Raw genomic sequence first — 15,617 nt, 5'->3', positions numbered from 1 at the left:
TAAGAAGATTTTCTCACATTTTTATCATCATTCTATGACCATCAGTTCTTATTAATGTTATATCTTGACTAAGTTTTATAATTTGGTGTTCATGTTCATAAGTAAAGCATCTGCCTTTGTGTGTTAAATCCATGTTGCCGTTCATATTACCATTCAGGGGGAGGTCTCAAAGGTTATATTAATTAGTACCCTGTCCTTTCCAAAAGGGACACCCTCACCCCCAGAATCAAAACAGTTGAGAGTGGTTAAGTAATCAGTTAAAAGACCTAAATAAAAAAACAGATGCCTCTGTTGTGTGGGACACAGCAATCCCATGTATTTAAAACCACTTACAGCTTCCTTAAAGAGGCACAATTTAGGGAGAGAAAGAATATAGGAGGGAACAAGCAACATGACAGGAAAGTAAATTAATGACTACAAACCATCTTCACTTCTGGATTCCTCAAAAGCTACCTTTGTATTGGACACTAAAGCCAAGGGAAGGGAAGCAGCAATCAGGAAAGATAAGAGTGTTGATGGTGCTGAGGAATGCTCTTTAACAGTGGTGTTGAGTGCTGTCCATGGTGCTGAGGCAATATTCTACCAGTGGTGGTGGAGTCTGAAGTATTTCTTTCTAACAGTATAAGTGGATGCTGTCCGTGGTGCTGAGGCATTGCTCTCTTCCATTAGTGGTAGTTGCCGTCTATAGTGCTGAGTCATTAGTGGTGGGAAGTTGGCAAAAAAATCTCTTTGCATTTACATTTTCTATGGAATCAACTCCACCTTTGTTACGGTACCTGTTCAAACATGATTAAATAAAATTTACAGCTCTTTATTCTAGACTGCATTTACAGAACAATCACCCATCTCTGTCTCTCCTTGAAAAATTAATTAACTTTATTTCATTGGATTGTATTCTGAGACGTGAATTACAATTGCCACATCTGGGAACAAATCCTGTTCGATTTCTTTTTATAGGTAAGAACTTGGTTAAAAACAAGCTAAAATGATTTCTCCCTGCATATTTAAAAAACATTTTGGAGTTAAGTAGTTCAAGTAGGTACTGTACCTGTGTCAGCATGCGTAGGCTGCAAAGGAACAGGTAAAGGTTTATTTCATGCTGAAAAGAGAAGACAGGAAACACGATGTTTCGGCTATGGTCATTCAAAATGATCAAACTTTTTTGCTCCGTGATGTTAAGAAAATATGTATCTTCTGAGCTTTCTGGAAGTGGGTTAATAGTAATCTATAGCTCTGTGTAGTCTTTAATGTCTCTGTTCTCAAAAAAGCTTCAAAGTTTTACAAATCGATGATTTGTAGAGAGGACGATTGGTAGAGTGCAGCTTCCCAACTCTAAATCTTTCTTTTGTGCATTTTCCTACAGTATATACTCTTTTGACAGCCTTACTGGATATGCAAATGTAATTGCTGTTGTAACAGTGGTCTGTGGGTCATCTGATTAAACCCTAGAGTGGGAACAAGTAAGGTAATTAACAACAACAAGGCATAGCAAACAGGCTAAACACAGTCCAGAATCATGATAGTCTCAAATAGTCAGGGTCCAAAGCCAGGTGACACAGAGTGAAAACACAAAGAGAAATTCACAAGGCAAGGTTGGGAAGGAACAGAAATTTTCATAGCATGAGTAAATCGGTTCAAAGCAAAAGGAGAATGTTTGTCAGTCAGTGAACTAGGAATCCGGGGATTGAGAGGCTCAGAGTTAAATGGATTGAAGAGGTATGGTCAGCTGCCAGGGTAGGACTAGCCTGCTGCACAGTGCTCCTGTGAGGACAGGCATGACAGAAAACACCTGAAAGGTTACTTCCCTTCTATGAACTAATGCTTGTATAAAAAATCAATACCAGCAGTTTGGTCTAGTTAATAATGTATGCACACACCTATATTCATGTGTGTACACTTTACTATTATGCAATATTATGTATTATGTGTATTTTTGGGCACAGTCTCACTAGATATAGAGTAGCAGCCACTATATAATGGGTTTTTGGTTGTAAGGGACGGACTGACAAACGCTAAACTAGCCACAAATCCACACAGCATGCAAATGTTATTCATTGTCTGACATACAGTTTTAGGTTGCAATCAGTAAAATAATGTGTTTAGCCCAGCTGATGAATTGTAGAAACATGTCATGGTTTCACACTTTTCTTTCATAGTATTATCTCACTGTCCTCAGTTTCTGTTACAAAAACAAATTCTAATCCTAATTAGATTGAAAGAAGTGTTCATCATAGGTCTAGTGTTGCTAAATAAGAAAAACTTTTCTTTTCCTTTGCTATACTGTACTGGTTAAGCACTGACTGCATTTAACCTGTTTTTATGAAGAATGTTAAAAATTTTAACCTTGTTTCTTATTTTATTTATTCCATGACCTTCTTCCCTTTAACTCTGTAGAATATAATGTACCCTCCATTTAGTAACAAAGTAAATCAAAGTCATATTAAAAATACAAATGTTTAACATAAAAATGTTTCTTACAGTTCAATCAGAACACAAAGGATGCTGTATTTTGTCTGATCAACAATCATTTAGCAATTAAGCTTACTGTCAAAGAGATCAACATTATTTAGTCAAATTCTGCTGTCATTCCAGTTTTCTTTCTGCAAAGCTCTCTATACATCTTAGTATATTCAAAGGCTATATGTTTCTCTATATTTCACCCTATACATCTTCGTATTTTGAAATGCACTATATTATGAGGCTGCCGAATATTTCATGGCAGATGTCAATGGAAAGAAGGCTAAGACAAATATTAAATAATAACAGAATACACAGTCAGAATACAGGATGTTGTTTAATAAAAATATATCATGTTCATTGGGCAGTAACTTCCTTGCTTTATATATAAAAGCATCAGTAAGCATAAAATGGTTTTAAAAAATGATGATCTACTTATGCAATACATCCAAACTACAGTATCTTCCATACAGAAAATACAATCTTTAGTAAGGAGTTTGTACTTTTAATATAATGCTTAAGATTTATATAAAATTGAAAATTGATTCAAGTAAGCAAGATCTGCCAAATGTCTACTTATTCGTTCTAACTCTTCTTGCCTTTGCCTTTATGGACTTTAATTACATTTCTTATGCATTGCCTTCTGTGACTGTTTTTAAAAAGTTGTGTTTTTATGTCATGTTCATTTTGCCTTCTGTTCACATTTTAAGGCCATCCATTCAGTCAGCTGGCATCATGAAGGCAAACAGTTCATGTGCAGTCATTCAGATGGCAGCCTGACCACGTGGAGCCTGAAAAACACCACCAAGCCCATCCAAATCACATTTCCACATGGTAAGCGAGTGGCCCTTCCGTATGAAAACGAATCCGCTTCTGTTCAGGTTGATATGCTCTTCTACAAAAAGTTCTGCAAATCTGTTGTACTTTTCCCTATCACGTAGTGAAGAAGGCAAAATTAAATCTCTTACTCCTGATGAGCCGAGTAAAATGTATTTGATCTGTTTTATTGAAATTATTTTTTTAAGAAAACGTGTGGTCTTTGAAGTGTTTTAATCAAAGTCCAGTCACAGAATCTGAACATGCTGTGTTATGAATAGGACTGAAAAGTGCTAAGATTAGATGCATGTAGAATTTTTCTGGACGCAAAAAAAATGGAATTCAACCAGTCATTAGAAGTGACTCGATTGTACACAGGCATCTGCTTCAACAGTGAGTGGCATCATCAGCTAAACTTGAATTGAGCAATTTAAAATAAATCTAGCTGAGTTCGCTCGACATATGGAATAAAATACAGATCAAAACACAGAGCTATGTCTGCCAGTCACAAAATTCAAATGAGCCCACACTCAAATCTCAGGCTAAAATAGCATTAATTCCATATTGTTGTAACATAAAATTAGATTCAGTGAAAGACATATCTCACAGAAATTTCCAAGTCCATTTATAGAACTAAATTACAGCCAAACCTAAACCTAACCCTACCATTAAAATTTGAAAAGTGAATAAAGCCCAAATTTACCATAAATTAGACTGAAAGCCTAACATTCTGGGGGATTCTAACAAAGCAGCAGTATTTGCAGTTTGTAGCCTGATCTCATCAGGTCCTAGTAGCAAGGCTGGGCCTGCACAGCATTGAAAGGGAGACCTCTAAGGAAACCAAAGTTGCTACTATAAGTAATATAAGTTGTGTTGGTAGACTAGTATGCTTTCCCATCCCATGAGGATTTCCAAACCCAGTGTCCAAGTATGACACAGCTTAGTGTCTCCAGTTGTACAGTCCTTCAGACGAGACATTAAAAACAAAATCCTGACTACTTTTTGAAAGAATTAGGATGTTAATCCTACATTGACAGTAACTAAATTACAGTCTGGGCTAGGAAAATCTCTTTCCTCATTGTTTCCTTAATTCGAGCGGTAAAGCTATTACACCTGATCTGATGTGTACAGGGTCTTCTGGTACTACTCGCTACATATAACCCATTTGATAAATAAAGTTGTGAACCCCACCTACAGTATACCCTATGTAAAGATCTTAGGGATCCTTTGGGATACAGAAGCACAATGAAATGTAAGTAATATTACATTTGTAAGTAATATTATGCATGTTTTAAACCTTATTATACTTGTAACCGCAGTTTCATCCACATGCTACACTAACTCAAACCCAAGCCCATGGTAATTTCTTCTGTAGGGAAATTAATGCTTACAGTTAATGAGACTAAAAGATATGGAACAAAGGTATATGATTAAGGTATAATTAAGTTCACATCGCTAAATCAGCCACAGCATCCTACAATGACCCCTACTGAGTCAGCTCAGCACGACTCTAGGGGAAGAGAAGCCAAACATAGCTCAGTGTCCCCATGTGCAGTATCTTGGTAACCCCCATTGATTAGCTTCTTTCAGGTCTAATAGAGAAGCAGCTGTGAGGTGACATTTTAACACAAAAACTACATCTCAAGAAAAAGAAGACAAAAGACTCAGTGACCTGTCAACATTTTCCACAGTTCTTCAACCTTTAATTTAAAGACTGAACACTTGGTATTTTTTTTTTTTTAGATTTCAGCCTTTAAATATATCGGTGTAATTATTTTCTCTGTTGAATAATTGGGGATTGTGGATAAATGTGCTACCCTTTATGGTTAATTAAATGGATTATAAATACCTAGTTGATACAATACAAGTAACTGAAATTCATGAAGTCACAAGGTAATATTGTCCAACAAACAATATCAATTAGACCTAACTTTTCTCTCCTTTCTTATTATTTTTGTCAAGTTTTTATATAGTATAACGTGGTGCTTGATGATAATTTAAATAACAGTTTTTTATGCTTTTCACATCTCTTTAGACATTACACTTTAGTTTATGAAACTTTACATGAGATTTAGAACAGTCTGATAAACCTGCAGACATCCCTCTCTCCACAGTACTGTGTAGGGAGAAGGCCTATTATTTAACTCAGAATTAAGTGATATTATGTATTTCCTACAATCTTTGTTGAGACCAAACAGCTTGTTCTCTGTCACAGGAATGTAGCCAAAGAGGCCTCTCCTGTGATCTAGTGGTCTTTGTATGTGAGCAAGTGAGGGAGATGAGCTTATCTTTTGAATAAGAATCTTTCCCAGGACAGTCCAGATCCATTGTCAATATTCCTTTAAGATGGCACCTGGATGTATAGCTGAAGGATATAGGCTTATCTGGAAATATTCTTAAAATTCACGGCCCGTGGTCATTCCTCCAACAAGATGACGAACCAATCAGGGACCTGCAGGGTATGGATACCCACTCCACCTTGTAGCTTCTTGACCAATTGACCAATCACCAACTGAGTTTTCTCCAATTAAAAACTGGTGCATCACCTCTAACAGCACCTGCTCTCTTCACCAAACTAACTTGGCTGACTGACAACAGAACCATGTGCTTGCCATAGTTTCTATCTAAACTTTTTCCTGAAGCACCGAGTAAGAGGGTGAACCTGAAAAGACAAAACTCTGTCAGAACAGAACTCGGTCTGGCCTGCAGCAGGACCTCGAGACCAGCTAGCTACCACAATGCATCTACTTGAGACGCAATTTGTGTTTGACAAATTGATCACTGGTCCCTGCTTCAAGTCTCCTAAATGAGGGGGATTGTAAAAGTGCTGATCTTTGGCTAGGGCTGGTGTTTCCTCTGCCAGATGAATTAACAATGAAGTATTAAGTATGCTATGCCTTTATGTTAATCAGTTCATTTAATTGGAATTTGAATTTGTCCCAATTACTGACACATTGACTTGATGTCTGCAGTATGGGTCTCAGTCCAATGTCTGAATTGGTGCATTTACTAGGAAGCTTGTGGTTGTCAGCAACACAGTTTGTGTGTTGTTCTTTAACTTACTTATTTGTACTGTATATGAATAGGGAATTTAAGTGAAAAATTGTACTAAGATATATTGACTGTATATAATAGCTTAGTTTTTCACAAGACCTCAACCAGGCCTCTACAGAGTTGCATTCTAAAGAGTAATTAAGAAGTCTGTATAAATACATCAGCGACAACTGTGGCATCTCAGGTGTTTAAAAGTAAAGTTAAACAACACTCTTTAACATTGTAATAACACACAAAAGATTGTATGGCATTGTCTTCCATAAACAAATAAAGGCTTTTTTGACGTACTTAACAGAAAGCTTGATTGTCCACACTGAAAATCAAATTTTCAAGTTACTTCTAATTTGTTCCACCATTTATTTACTAAGGAGAGTATCTGAAAAAGACTTGATTCTGGAATACACTTGTGAAAACAACTCTATCAGCTGTTTGTGAGCCTGGTAGGAAATGACAAAAGTGTTTTCTCCTACAATGATGTACAGTAATTCGTACGTATGTAAGAATGGCAGATGTCTAAAAATGAGTTTCAGAATGTTATGTTATTGTCATTTTTAAAACCTTCCTTTCCCAAAACAGCACAAACAATTCTTTGATCCCATGGACAAATAGACTGTTCTGCCTTGTTTAAAATACATTATTTACAGAATCACATCCAATATATTCAGAGGTCTTTTGAATGTAACGAACTTCGGTTTACGGTCACGGTGGATGTGGAACTCTTGGCTGTGTAAGCTAAAATTAAAAACCAGCTTTGATCTGAAAGTCCAACTGCCTTGAGTGTGAAGCAGTGTGCCATTTCTATGCTTTACCTAGTACAAAGACTGGGAACACACTTTGAAACTGAATGGAATTACTCAACACATTTACCCGGGAGGTGTGACCTTCAGCAGGTTTATAAATGATTTATCCCCTCAAACAGAAATTATCTTCTCCTGTAAATCCAGTCATGATAAATAGCAGTGGTTGTCCTGCTCGCTTGCCGTATAACTGATAAATCTAACAGACCCCGCTGAGCTGTGAAACCCCAGGGCAATTTTTTTCTTTTTCACTGATCTAACAAGTTCTCAGTTTGAAGCAAGTGGCCCCCTTTTATAATTTATTTTTTATTTTATGACACTAGACATCAGCAACAGTCAATTCCAGAAGCATAAACAATATAATTGCCTTCACAAATTACTGTATGTTATGCAAAACATTTCAGCAAAAAGTCATTATTTGTTTTCTTATGTTCATAATTTCTCTCGCCAAAGGGAAAAATCCACGAGATGGGAAAAAACCAGAGCCTTGCAAGCCTATCCTGAAAGTGGAGTACAAGACATCAAAAAGCAGGTGTTTGTTTCTTCTTTTTGCAGTGTAGACTTCAGAGCATGGTACATGATGCTTCTCATGCTTGTACTTTTATATAGTATTTCTGTTATTTGTATACAAGAGCCTTGTACTATACTGTTTAGGCATGCTTAAGCCTTCATTATAAGCATATACCTATAAATTTGAACAATTACCATATCATGTACTGTATATGAAAGTGTGATATATAGGTGTTTAATAATTACATACATGGTCCTTAAACAGGTGATCCTATAGTGGATTTTAATGTACACAGCAAAAGGTACTAAGACCACAGGTTCTTGAATACCATTTTTAGTGTCAGTCATATGCTGGCAGAATGAGGAAAGCATATTGATTTTTTTAAACATAACACGGTAGCTTTACTTAGCATAGAAACAGCTCTTGACAACATTATTTAATTTTAGGATGCTGTGCTACCTGAAACATTCTGGAAAATATTGGATTACTTTCAGCACCATAACATCTTCATCTTCTTTTTCAGTGAGCCATTTATAATCTTCTCTGGAGGTCTGTCGTATGATAAAGCATGTAGAAGACCCAGCCTGACAATCATGCACAGCAAATCGATAACAGTGCTGGAGATGGATCATCCTATTGTGGAATTCTTAACCCTTTGTGAGACTCCTTATCCTAATGGTAAGAAAGTATGATTCTTCAACTAATATGTTATACTATGTACTGTATACTGCTTCAGAAGCCATTAACATGCTTCACAGTCACCTATCCTTCATTAAGCCTTAATCAATTTTGCAAGTAAATATTTATTAACTGGAATAATCAGAACTCTTCTACAACTGGTGAAAAAAATAAGAAAGCAGGGTTTATAATAAATGAATGAGACTGTGTTGTCTGCCACATTTGGATAAAAGTTAGACTGTCATCTTGCACAAATCATATATATACTTCATGCATGTCTTTACACCAAAGGCTCAACTTAACCAAGGCTTATTGTTGAAACCTTATCACTCTTCAGAAAGTGCCTGGATTAAATAGTTACTAGCAGTAAAACTAGCCACATTTACCAAATTTCTAACTTTTCATATATTTAATATGTATGGAGCCATTGAGAAATAATCATGTCCAGAAAGGAGTGAATGATCTTTGCTGTCATTCTTAGATGAACTAATGGGTTTGAAAATATAAAATATTATTTTCTTCAACCAGTCAACCAGTCAGTGTAGGCCATTCACTTAAACTCTAGAATGTACAGTATATGGTTGCACTTTCCTAGATTGATTCCTGAGCAGCAATATCATTTTCAATAACATGGTGACCAGTACACGATATTCTAAATGAAACCTTACTAATGCATTACATATTTTAACATAACATCCCTTGATTTAAATTATACACTTTAAACTACAGTACATATCCTAGCATTTTGTTTGCTTCCTCACAGTGTCTTGAAAATGTAAGTGAAGTCTCAACATAAAAACCTAGGTTTTTTTCTTAAGTAGCCTCTTAATTTTCATTATAGCTTAAAGTTATATAGTTTTCAATGGTAATAGACATAGTCATTTGTGTTTTGGAAATTGTATTGTGTCCACAAAGAGACTAAATGTAAATCACAGCTCAGTTTTAATGCCATGTCTTAGATCTTCAACATATAAAAAATAAACTAGGTTTGGGATTATCCTGCCATGTTCAGGCCTTCATCTGGTAACATTAGTACATGCAGTTATCTTGCTAGATGTACTTTTTTTGCATTTGCATTTATATAATCAGTCTTGGTACAAATGCAAATGAGGACTATATGGAGAGTTCACTTGGTTGTGAATTACCCTGTGGGGAAGAAAAAAATATTTAATTAGAATTGAAAAATAGAGAGGGGTATCAAGGGCAGCACACAATCTCTTCAAGACAGCAATCATTACGATGTTTTATTAGGAAAGCAATAGGAGGGCAGAGTGACAAAAATGCAGGTGGCAGCTTAAGGTCAGTCTGCTTGAAGTTTAAATTCAGTGCATACCTGGCAATTTCAGAAAACCACAGCAATTGAAATGAAGCCCTTGCACTGCATTTTTATAAGAGGTTTACTGAATAAATAACTTGATAACTGAACACTTAAATTGATGCTGAAAAATAGAAAAATATAAAGATTTATAAACAATCAGCCTTAATAGCAATTGTTTTTTGTTTTTTTTTCGTATTGCACATAGGAATTAGTTCACTACAAATGACACATAACTGACCTGTAAAATTTCTGTTTTGCTTCTGTTTCTTGTTTCTTTTTGTATATCTTGGAAATCTGTCCTCCTCAAAATGTTTAGAGCAAAAGGTCATACTGACATGTAATGCCAGGGCATCCATTTTTAATAAAAGTATTATTTTCATTGAAGACTTCTTAGAATCATTGAACAAATAAATAAAACATATACTGTATATTCACATCAACAGTAACTGGAAAATGACAACAAAAATATTTTTTGTGCAACTTCCTGCTGAGTAAACCTGATTATATCTCTTGGATGGTCCCACCATTACACTCACCACACATCAGCTATCAGAGGGGAGGAGAACATACTGTAGTAATGAAGCCAGTTTATAGATGGGGATTATTAGGAGACTATGATTTGTAAAGGCCCGAGGGGGGGATTAGGCCAGGACACCAGGGTAACACCCCTACTTTTTTGGAGAAATACCAAATGTTTTATGTCTCATTCAAAGAGTGGTGCCTTTTTATAGTATCGTGTCCCCATTAGTATACTGGGGCATTAGGACCCACACAGACTGCAAGATGAGTGCTCCTTACTGGTCCCACTTACTGTACATTTCTTCCAACAGCATCCTGAGCTTTCCCAGGAGGTCTCTTATCCAGGTACTGACCAGGCTCACACCTGCTTAGCTTTAGTGGGTTGCTAGTCGTGAGTTGCAGGGTGTACTGTAACTGCTGGCTGAGAAGTAGTTTCTTATGAATCTATGTTGCAACATGATAACACATTTTCCTGTTAGGTATAGGTAGTATAAAAGGTATTAGATAATAAACATGATGTAATTTACATAATATTTCTTACGTTACTTACAGAGAGTATGCAGTCATTTTATATTTACTAGATCTTAGTAATATTTCAATACAATTATTCTAGCACTTTTCTGGGCAACACCAGAAAATATTTTAAAAAGGCGAACACAACCAAGCATGTAGAGTATACACAGAAGTATTCCTATACATCACAACAAATGCTCCTGGTCCCAGTACTCATTTATTGCATTTTAATGCCTCCTAGTATAATATGTTGGTAAAAGTGCCAGGAAAAATTATTCATCTGACTTGCACATTTGAAAAGGAATATTTTACTTTATACAACAATTGTAATGAACTAGCATTGATCATAATCCAGTGCGTCATTCACATACACAGTTTCCCCTGCTCATTAAACCTACATCGATCTGTACTACCGAAACATCTGCCTTTATCCCCATAGCTTCCACACCTGACTGTCTTCTTCACCTGATGAAATGGATTAAAAAAGTCTTCTCATGGATATATCAGTTCTGGATTTCAGAACAGAAAAAAATGCCACTTAGTTTATTTCTGAATTAAACAATTAGCCATGAGATAGGAGATAGGCATTTTCCCTTAAATGAGGTCTTTCCTCATTTAATGAAACATTCCAGGTATGATGGGCAATTCAGTTTTTTTTTTAAATGTTGTAATAGGCTGGTTTGATTTGTGTTATACAAATCCGTATTTTCCCTCCAGTTCAAATATTTAACTCTACAATAGCTTCAATTTTCATTGGAATAGCATTCCGTTTCTGTTTTACTCCTCTTTTCAGACTCATTATCTTCAGTTGTCCCAATAAAAATAAAAAATCCACTTGTCTCATTTCTAGGATATGCTGTTTTAACTTTTCACCATTATATTTGTGCTGAATCCGATAAGCATGTGTTATTAAAGTTATTTGGTTGACACTTTTATCCAAAACTGTTTACATCAATTTACTGTATGTAGAGTAGCAGGGCATTTTATTGGAGCAGTCTGAGTCAAGAAGGTTACTTGGTGGCAGCAGCAGTGCCCTGTCTAGGATCTGAACCTGCACCTTCTAGTTACATGTCAAGAATTCTAACCTCTCCTCCACACTTCTACCTGCTACATGTAAACATGTGATCTGCTGTGCTTATACTATTGTACATGTGCTTATACTATTTCTTGAGTCAAATATCTGAGATATTTGTTTCTCACAAGACACTAGAATCAAAGGAGGGGAAGTGGAGCTTGATTGTTCGGTCTTGCATGCCAAGACTAATCTTACACACATTTTCTTGCAGGAGAGAACAGAACTCATGGATTCTATAAAAGTTATGTGTACAGTATATTACATTAAAACTGGAGTGCTGAACAGATGTTTCTCTTATAGAGTTCCAGGAACCCTATGCTGTAGCTGTGCTGCTTGAAAAGGACTTCATTGTTGTGGACTTGACACAAAGCACGTAAGTATATTGAGAATGATTTTGAGCTTCTCACATTTGCTCATCGTAGAAAAATCCAACATTAAAATCTAAGAAGGAACGTTAATACAGGGAATACATTATAACAGTTTTGGAAATGAAACAATTAGATATAATATTCTAGTTTGTATGATGAGTCCTTCTTTAGAGATATTCTGTATGTATGCATAGTTAGATGTATGGTAAATGTTATGCAAATCATGCATCTGTCAGTTTATTTTCTGCTTTTGTGGCTAATTTAGATAAAGGTACAATTTTGAAACTGATGACTCTTCGTGGAGTATTTTTTAGCTTCACTGTGTCTTTCAAGGCTGTACATACTGTAACATGCAGTGTTCAGAAGAACATTAAATACCATGTTCTGCAAAACAGAGAAATCCTACCTGGACTGAATTAAACATCTATGTGTGATTATCTTGGGATTATTATTACCACAGGATACTGGGCTGAATAAACAGGTTTCCTTCTGCCAAAACACTCCATCACAATCTGTCTGACTAATCCCAGAGGGACAGAAACAGATTAAATCTAACAATCTTCTGCACTTCCATTTCAACATTTAATAACCAACAATCATCACATCGCAAAAGCTGATTTGGCAAGTAAATGGCAAAAACAGATTTCAAATCATGTCAGTCCCACAGATGTATTGGTACTATATTTCTTTTATTTTCCTTCCCTCACATTGGCTCTGAAAAAAATAACAAAAACATTTGATGTATTTTGAGTTCACTAGACTAGTATTAAATTGTCTGTTTCAAATAAACATTTTACAAAATATAAATGGCCTATATCGTGACTTTAATGTCTGAATTGTGTGGTGGTCTAACTTCAGTTGATTGAAAATCAGGATGAATTGGAACAAAGGCAAGAAATGATAGACAATAATACATGATATAACTAAGGAAATAATTTCCCTTGTAAGAAAAGAAAACAGAAGAAGCCATGTTCAACTTCATGGGTCCCAGATATTGATTTTCAATACATGATAGTGTCAATCTTTCCTGCATCCATTACACCAAAACTATCTCATAGCCTGTCTACAAAGGCATGCATATATTATATTACTGATGGCCTCTGTTATCTTTTCATCTGTTTTTCAACTCGATTTTAGCTACCTAAAATATATATTTTATATAATATATAAAATGTAATTATAAAGAAGAATTTTTAAGGGAGAACGAAAGCACAGATTTTTGGATTCTAATTTTCCATTATTTTTTAATGTATGTTTCCTCCTTGTTTGTTGAATGCATTGTTTGCTTTAAAAGAACTGCAATTGTGCTTTAGCACACCTGTCATTAGGGTTCAATATTCAGGAGGATTTCTTTTGTAACTGATTAAGTATTGTATATTTTGATATAGATAACCTTACATCAAACATCTCCAACCGGGTTTTATATGTTTACAACATTATATCACAGATTTCTAAAACTTTTGAACACTTCCCTTATCATCAGTGGAGCAGGAAATTTATTAAATTCAGAACGTTTGAAACATTTGAGAAAATATTAGTAATAGTAATAGACCAGAGTTCTCTTTATTGAACAGATTACACACTTAATTAATCTTCCAACAATTTACAGGTGTTCCAAATATTTAGAAACAGGTAACCTATAAAATAAATGGGATTGGTCCTCTTTTAACCAGGCTTGGACAGCCTTGCCTTACTGTCTCTTTGTTTTCTCCTTCTCTGGTAGCTTTCCTATATTTGAAAACCCATACCCAATGGATATTCATGAATCTCCAGTTACCTGTACTGCATACTTCGCAGATTGCCCTCCTGATCTGATCCCTGTTCTATATTCAATTGGTGCCAAACACAAAAAGCAAGGCTACAGCAATAAGGTAAGTGTGGAGAAGAACCGGTGAAGACTGTGAGTGCTGAGAACTGAAGAAGAAAACGATCCACAACTGCTCAGAAAGACAATTACACACATTATTTCCTTAAAAAAACATGGAAGGAAGGTTTGATTTCCACCGATTCTAAGGTTTATTTACATCAAGCAGAAAGAACTGAGATTCTTAGTACTCTTAACAGATAATAGAAAAAGTATGTAAAATCTTGTTTCAGTTGCAATTATGTGCAGATTTGTTCACCATGTTACCAAACAGCATAGTGTATCTGCTCTGGAATCAGTCAGGAATATTGGTCAGGTACATTCCTAGAGCCCAAAAGTGACAAGTTTATTGGAACTTAATCCTAATGATCACGAATGTTGAATACTCTGACAGAACGTGATACAAGTATTCAAAATACTCAGTCAAGAAAGTAGTTTCAATAGTAGTATTCAGTGGGTAAAGTGAACACATTGGAGTTCTTCAAAATCAATAGTGAAACAGACAAGAGAACAAAAGTGGAACCTAAAAGGAAGTGAATTTTCAACTGAAAACAAGATGAAGTAGTTTACATCTAGAGTAATGGACTTCTGAAAGAAGCCACCCATACAGTTTTTGGAGCTACTGTAGTGTCATAGACTGTGAAATGTGGGTGTGAGGCCATAGGTGTTGGGGACTTTGTTGACTTAAAATTTGCATAGAATGGTAAGTGTCTCTTAAGATTGGTGAGTTCATCTTTCTTCTTTTCTTGAGCTTCCCATTGATCAAAGGTCCTCCTTGCACAGGCACTTGTCAATTAACAGTTCAGAGGTCTAACTGGGTCTCACAGTGAGAGGTGGGCTTTAGAACAAGGTACCAATACACAGCATCATTACACCTGTCCATCTGCATACAGCTAATCAATGAGCCCTGAGCAGTTAGCTCTGCCCATATCCAAGACGTCGAAGGGACACTTTCACCCTCTACTCCCCATGTCCCCAAATTGCCATGTTGGACCCAGGAGAGGACTCAGGCGCCAGAGAGCATCAGAGGAAGGCCCCAGCGTTGTCTTTCCCCTTACTGACATTGGACTCAGAAATATTAGTGGGAGGGAGCATCTGGGACCATGTTGTTCAGGATAGCTGAGAATGGAGGGGATACCTAAGCCTACAAATAATTTTTTCTTTGTGGTGGAAGAGGCACAACAGGAGATGTTTTTAGAGAACAGCATAGCTGGACTACTCCCTCTGGGGACACTGAGCTTTGGTAACTTAGGGTCAATGGGTTTCATGCTGCCCTAGAATGTGTATCTCTTGGTGATATTTATTGTGTGATAGGACATAATAAATATTGGGTCCTATCACACAATAAGTATCTCCAAAAAGTATCTCACAATAAGAATCTTCAAAATCATTCCTTTGCAGCCTATGCATGCTGTAGCAGCTACCTACTTGAACTATAATAAATATTGTAATTGCTAGGTAATAAAATGGAAAAGTCCACAGAATTTATTGTCTTGTCTGGCCTGTCCATGGGCTGGCGGTCTGGAAGACAAAAAGATCCTCTTGCGGGGCTAAAGTGGTCCTAGAGCCCTTAAAAGTTACAAAAGCTAAAATTATCCTGCATTAAGGGGGCGCCTTCCCTGACACTATTACTATTGCTTCTTTTAG

The 15,617-nt window shown here is 36.1% G+C and overlaps 1 protein-coding gene across 1 annotated transcript in view; it reads left to right on the top strand.

Annotated features, from left to right (window-relative positions):
- stxbp5l (syntaxin binding protein 5L) overlaps positions 1–15,617 on the top strand; it is a 261,129-nt gene that overhangs the window by 185,800 nt on the left and 59,712 nt on the right. Inside the window, exons 8-12 of the mRNA XM_088914500.1 lie at positions 3,168–3,291; positions 7,578–7,656; positions 8,159–8,313; positions 12,039–12,111; positions 13,830–13,977. Coding sequence (XP_088770626.1) covers positions 3,168–3,291; positions 7,578–7,656; positions 8,159–8,313; positions 12,039–12,111; positions 13,830–13,977 — 579 coding nt within the window. The remainder of the gene's footprint in view (positions 1–3,167; positions 3,292–7,577; positions 7,657–8,158; positions 8,314–12,038; positions 12,112–13,829; positions 13,978–15,617) is intronic.

Source organism: Atractosteus spatula, chromosome 4, assembly GCF_055471065.1.
Source record: "Atractosteus spatula isolate fAtrSpa1 chromosome 4, fAtrSpa1.hap1, whole genome shotgun sequence".
In the NCBI taxonomy this organism is placed as follows: Eukaryota; Metazoa; Chordata; class Actinopteri; order Semionotiformes; family Lepisosteidae; genus Atractosteus; species Atractosteus spatula.
Note: the sequence above shows the minus strand (reverse complement) of the source record. Positions and strands in the feature narration are given on the sequence as shown.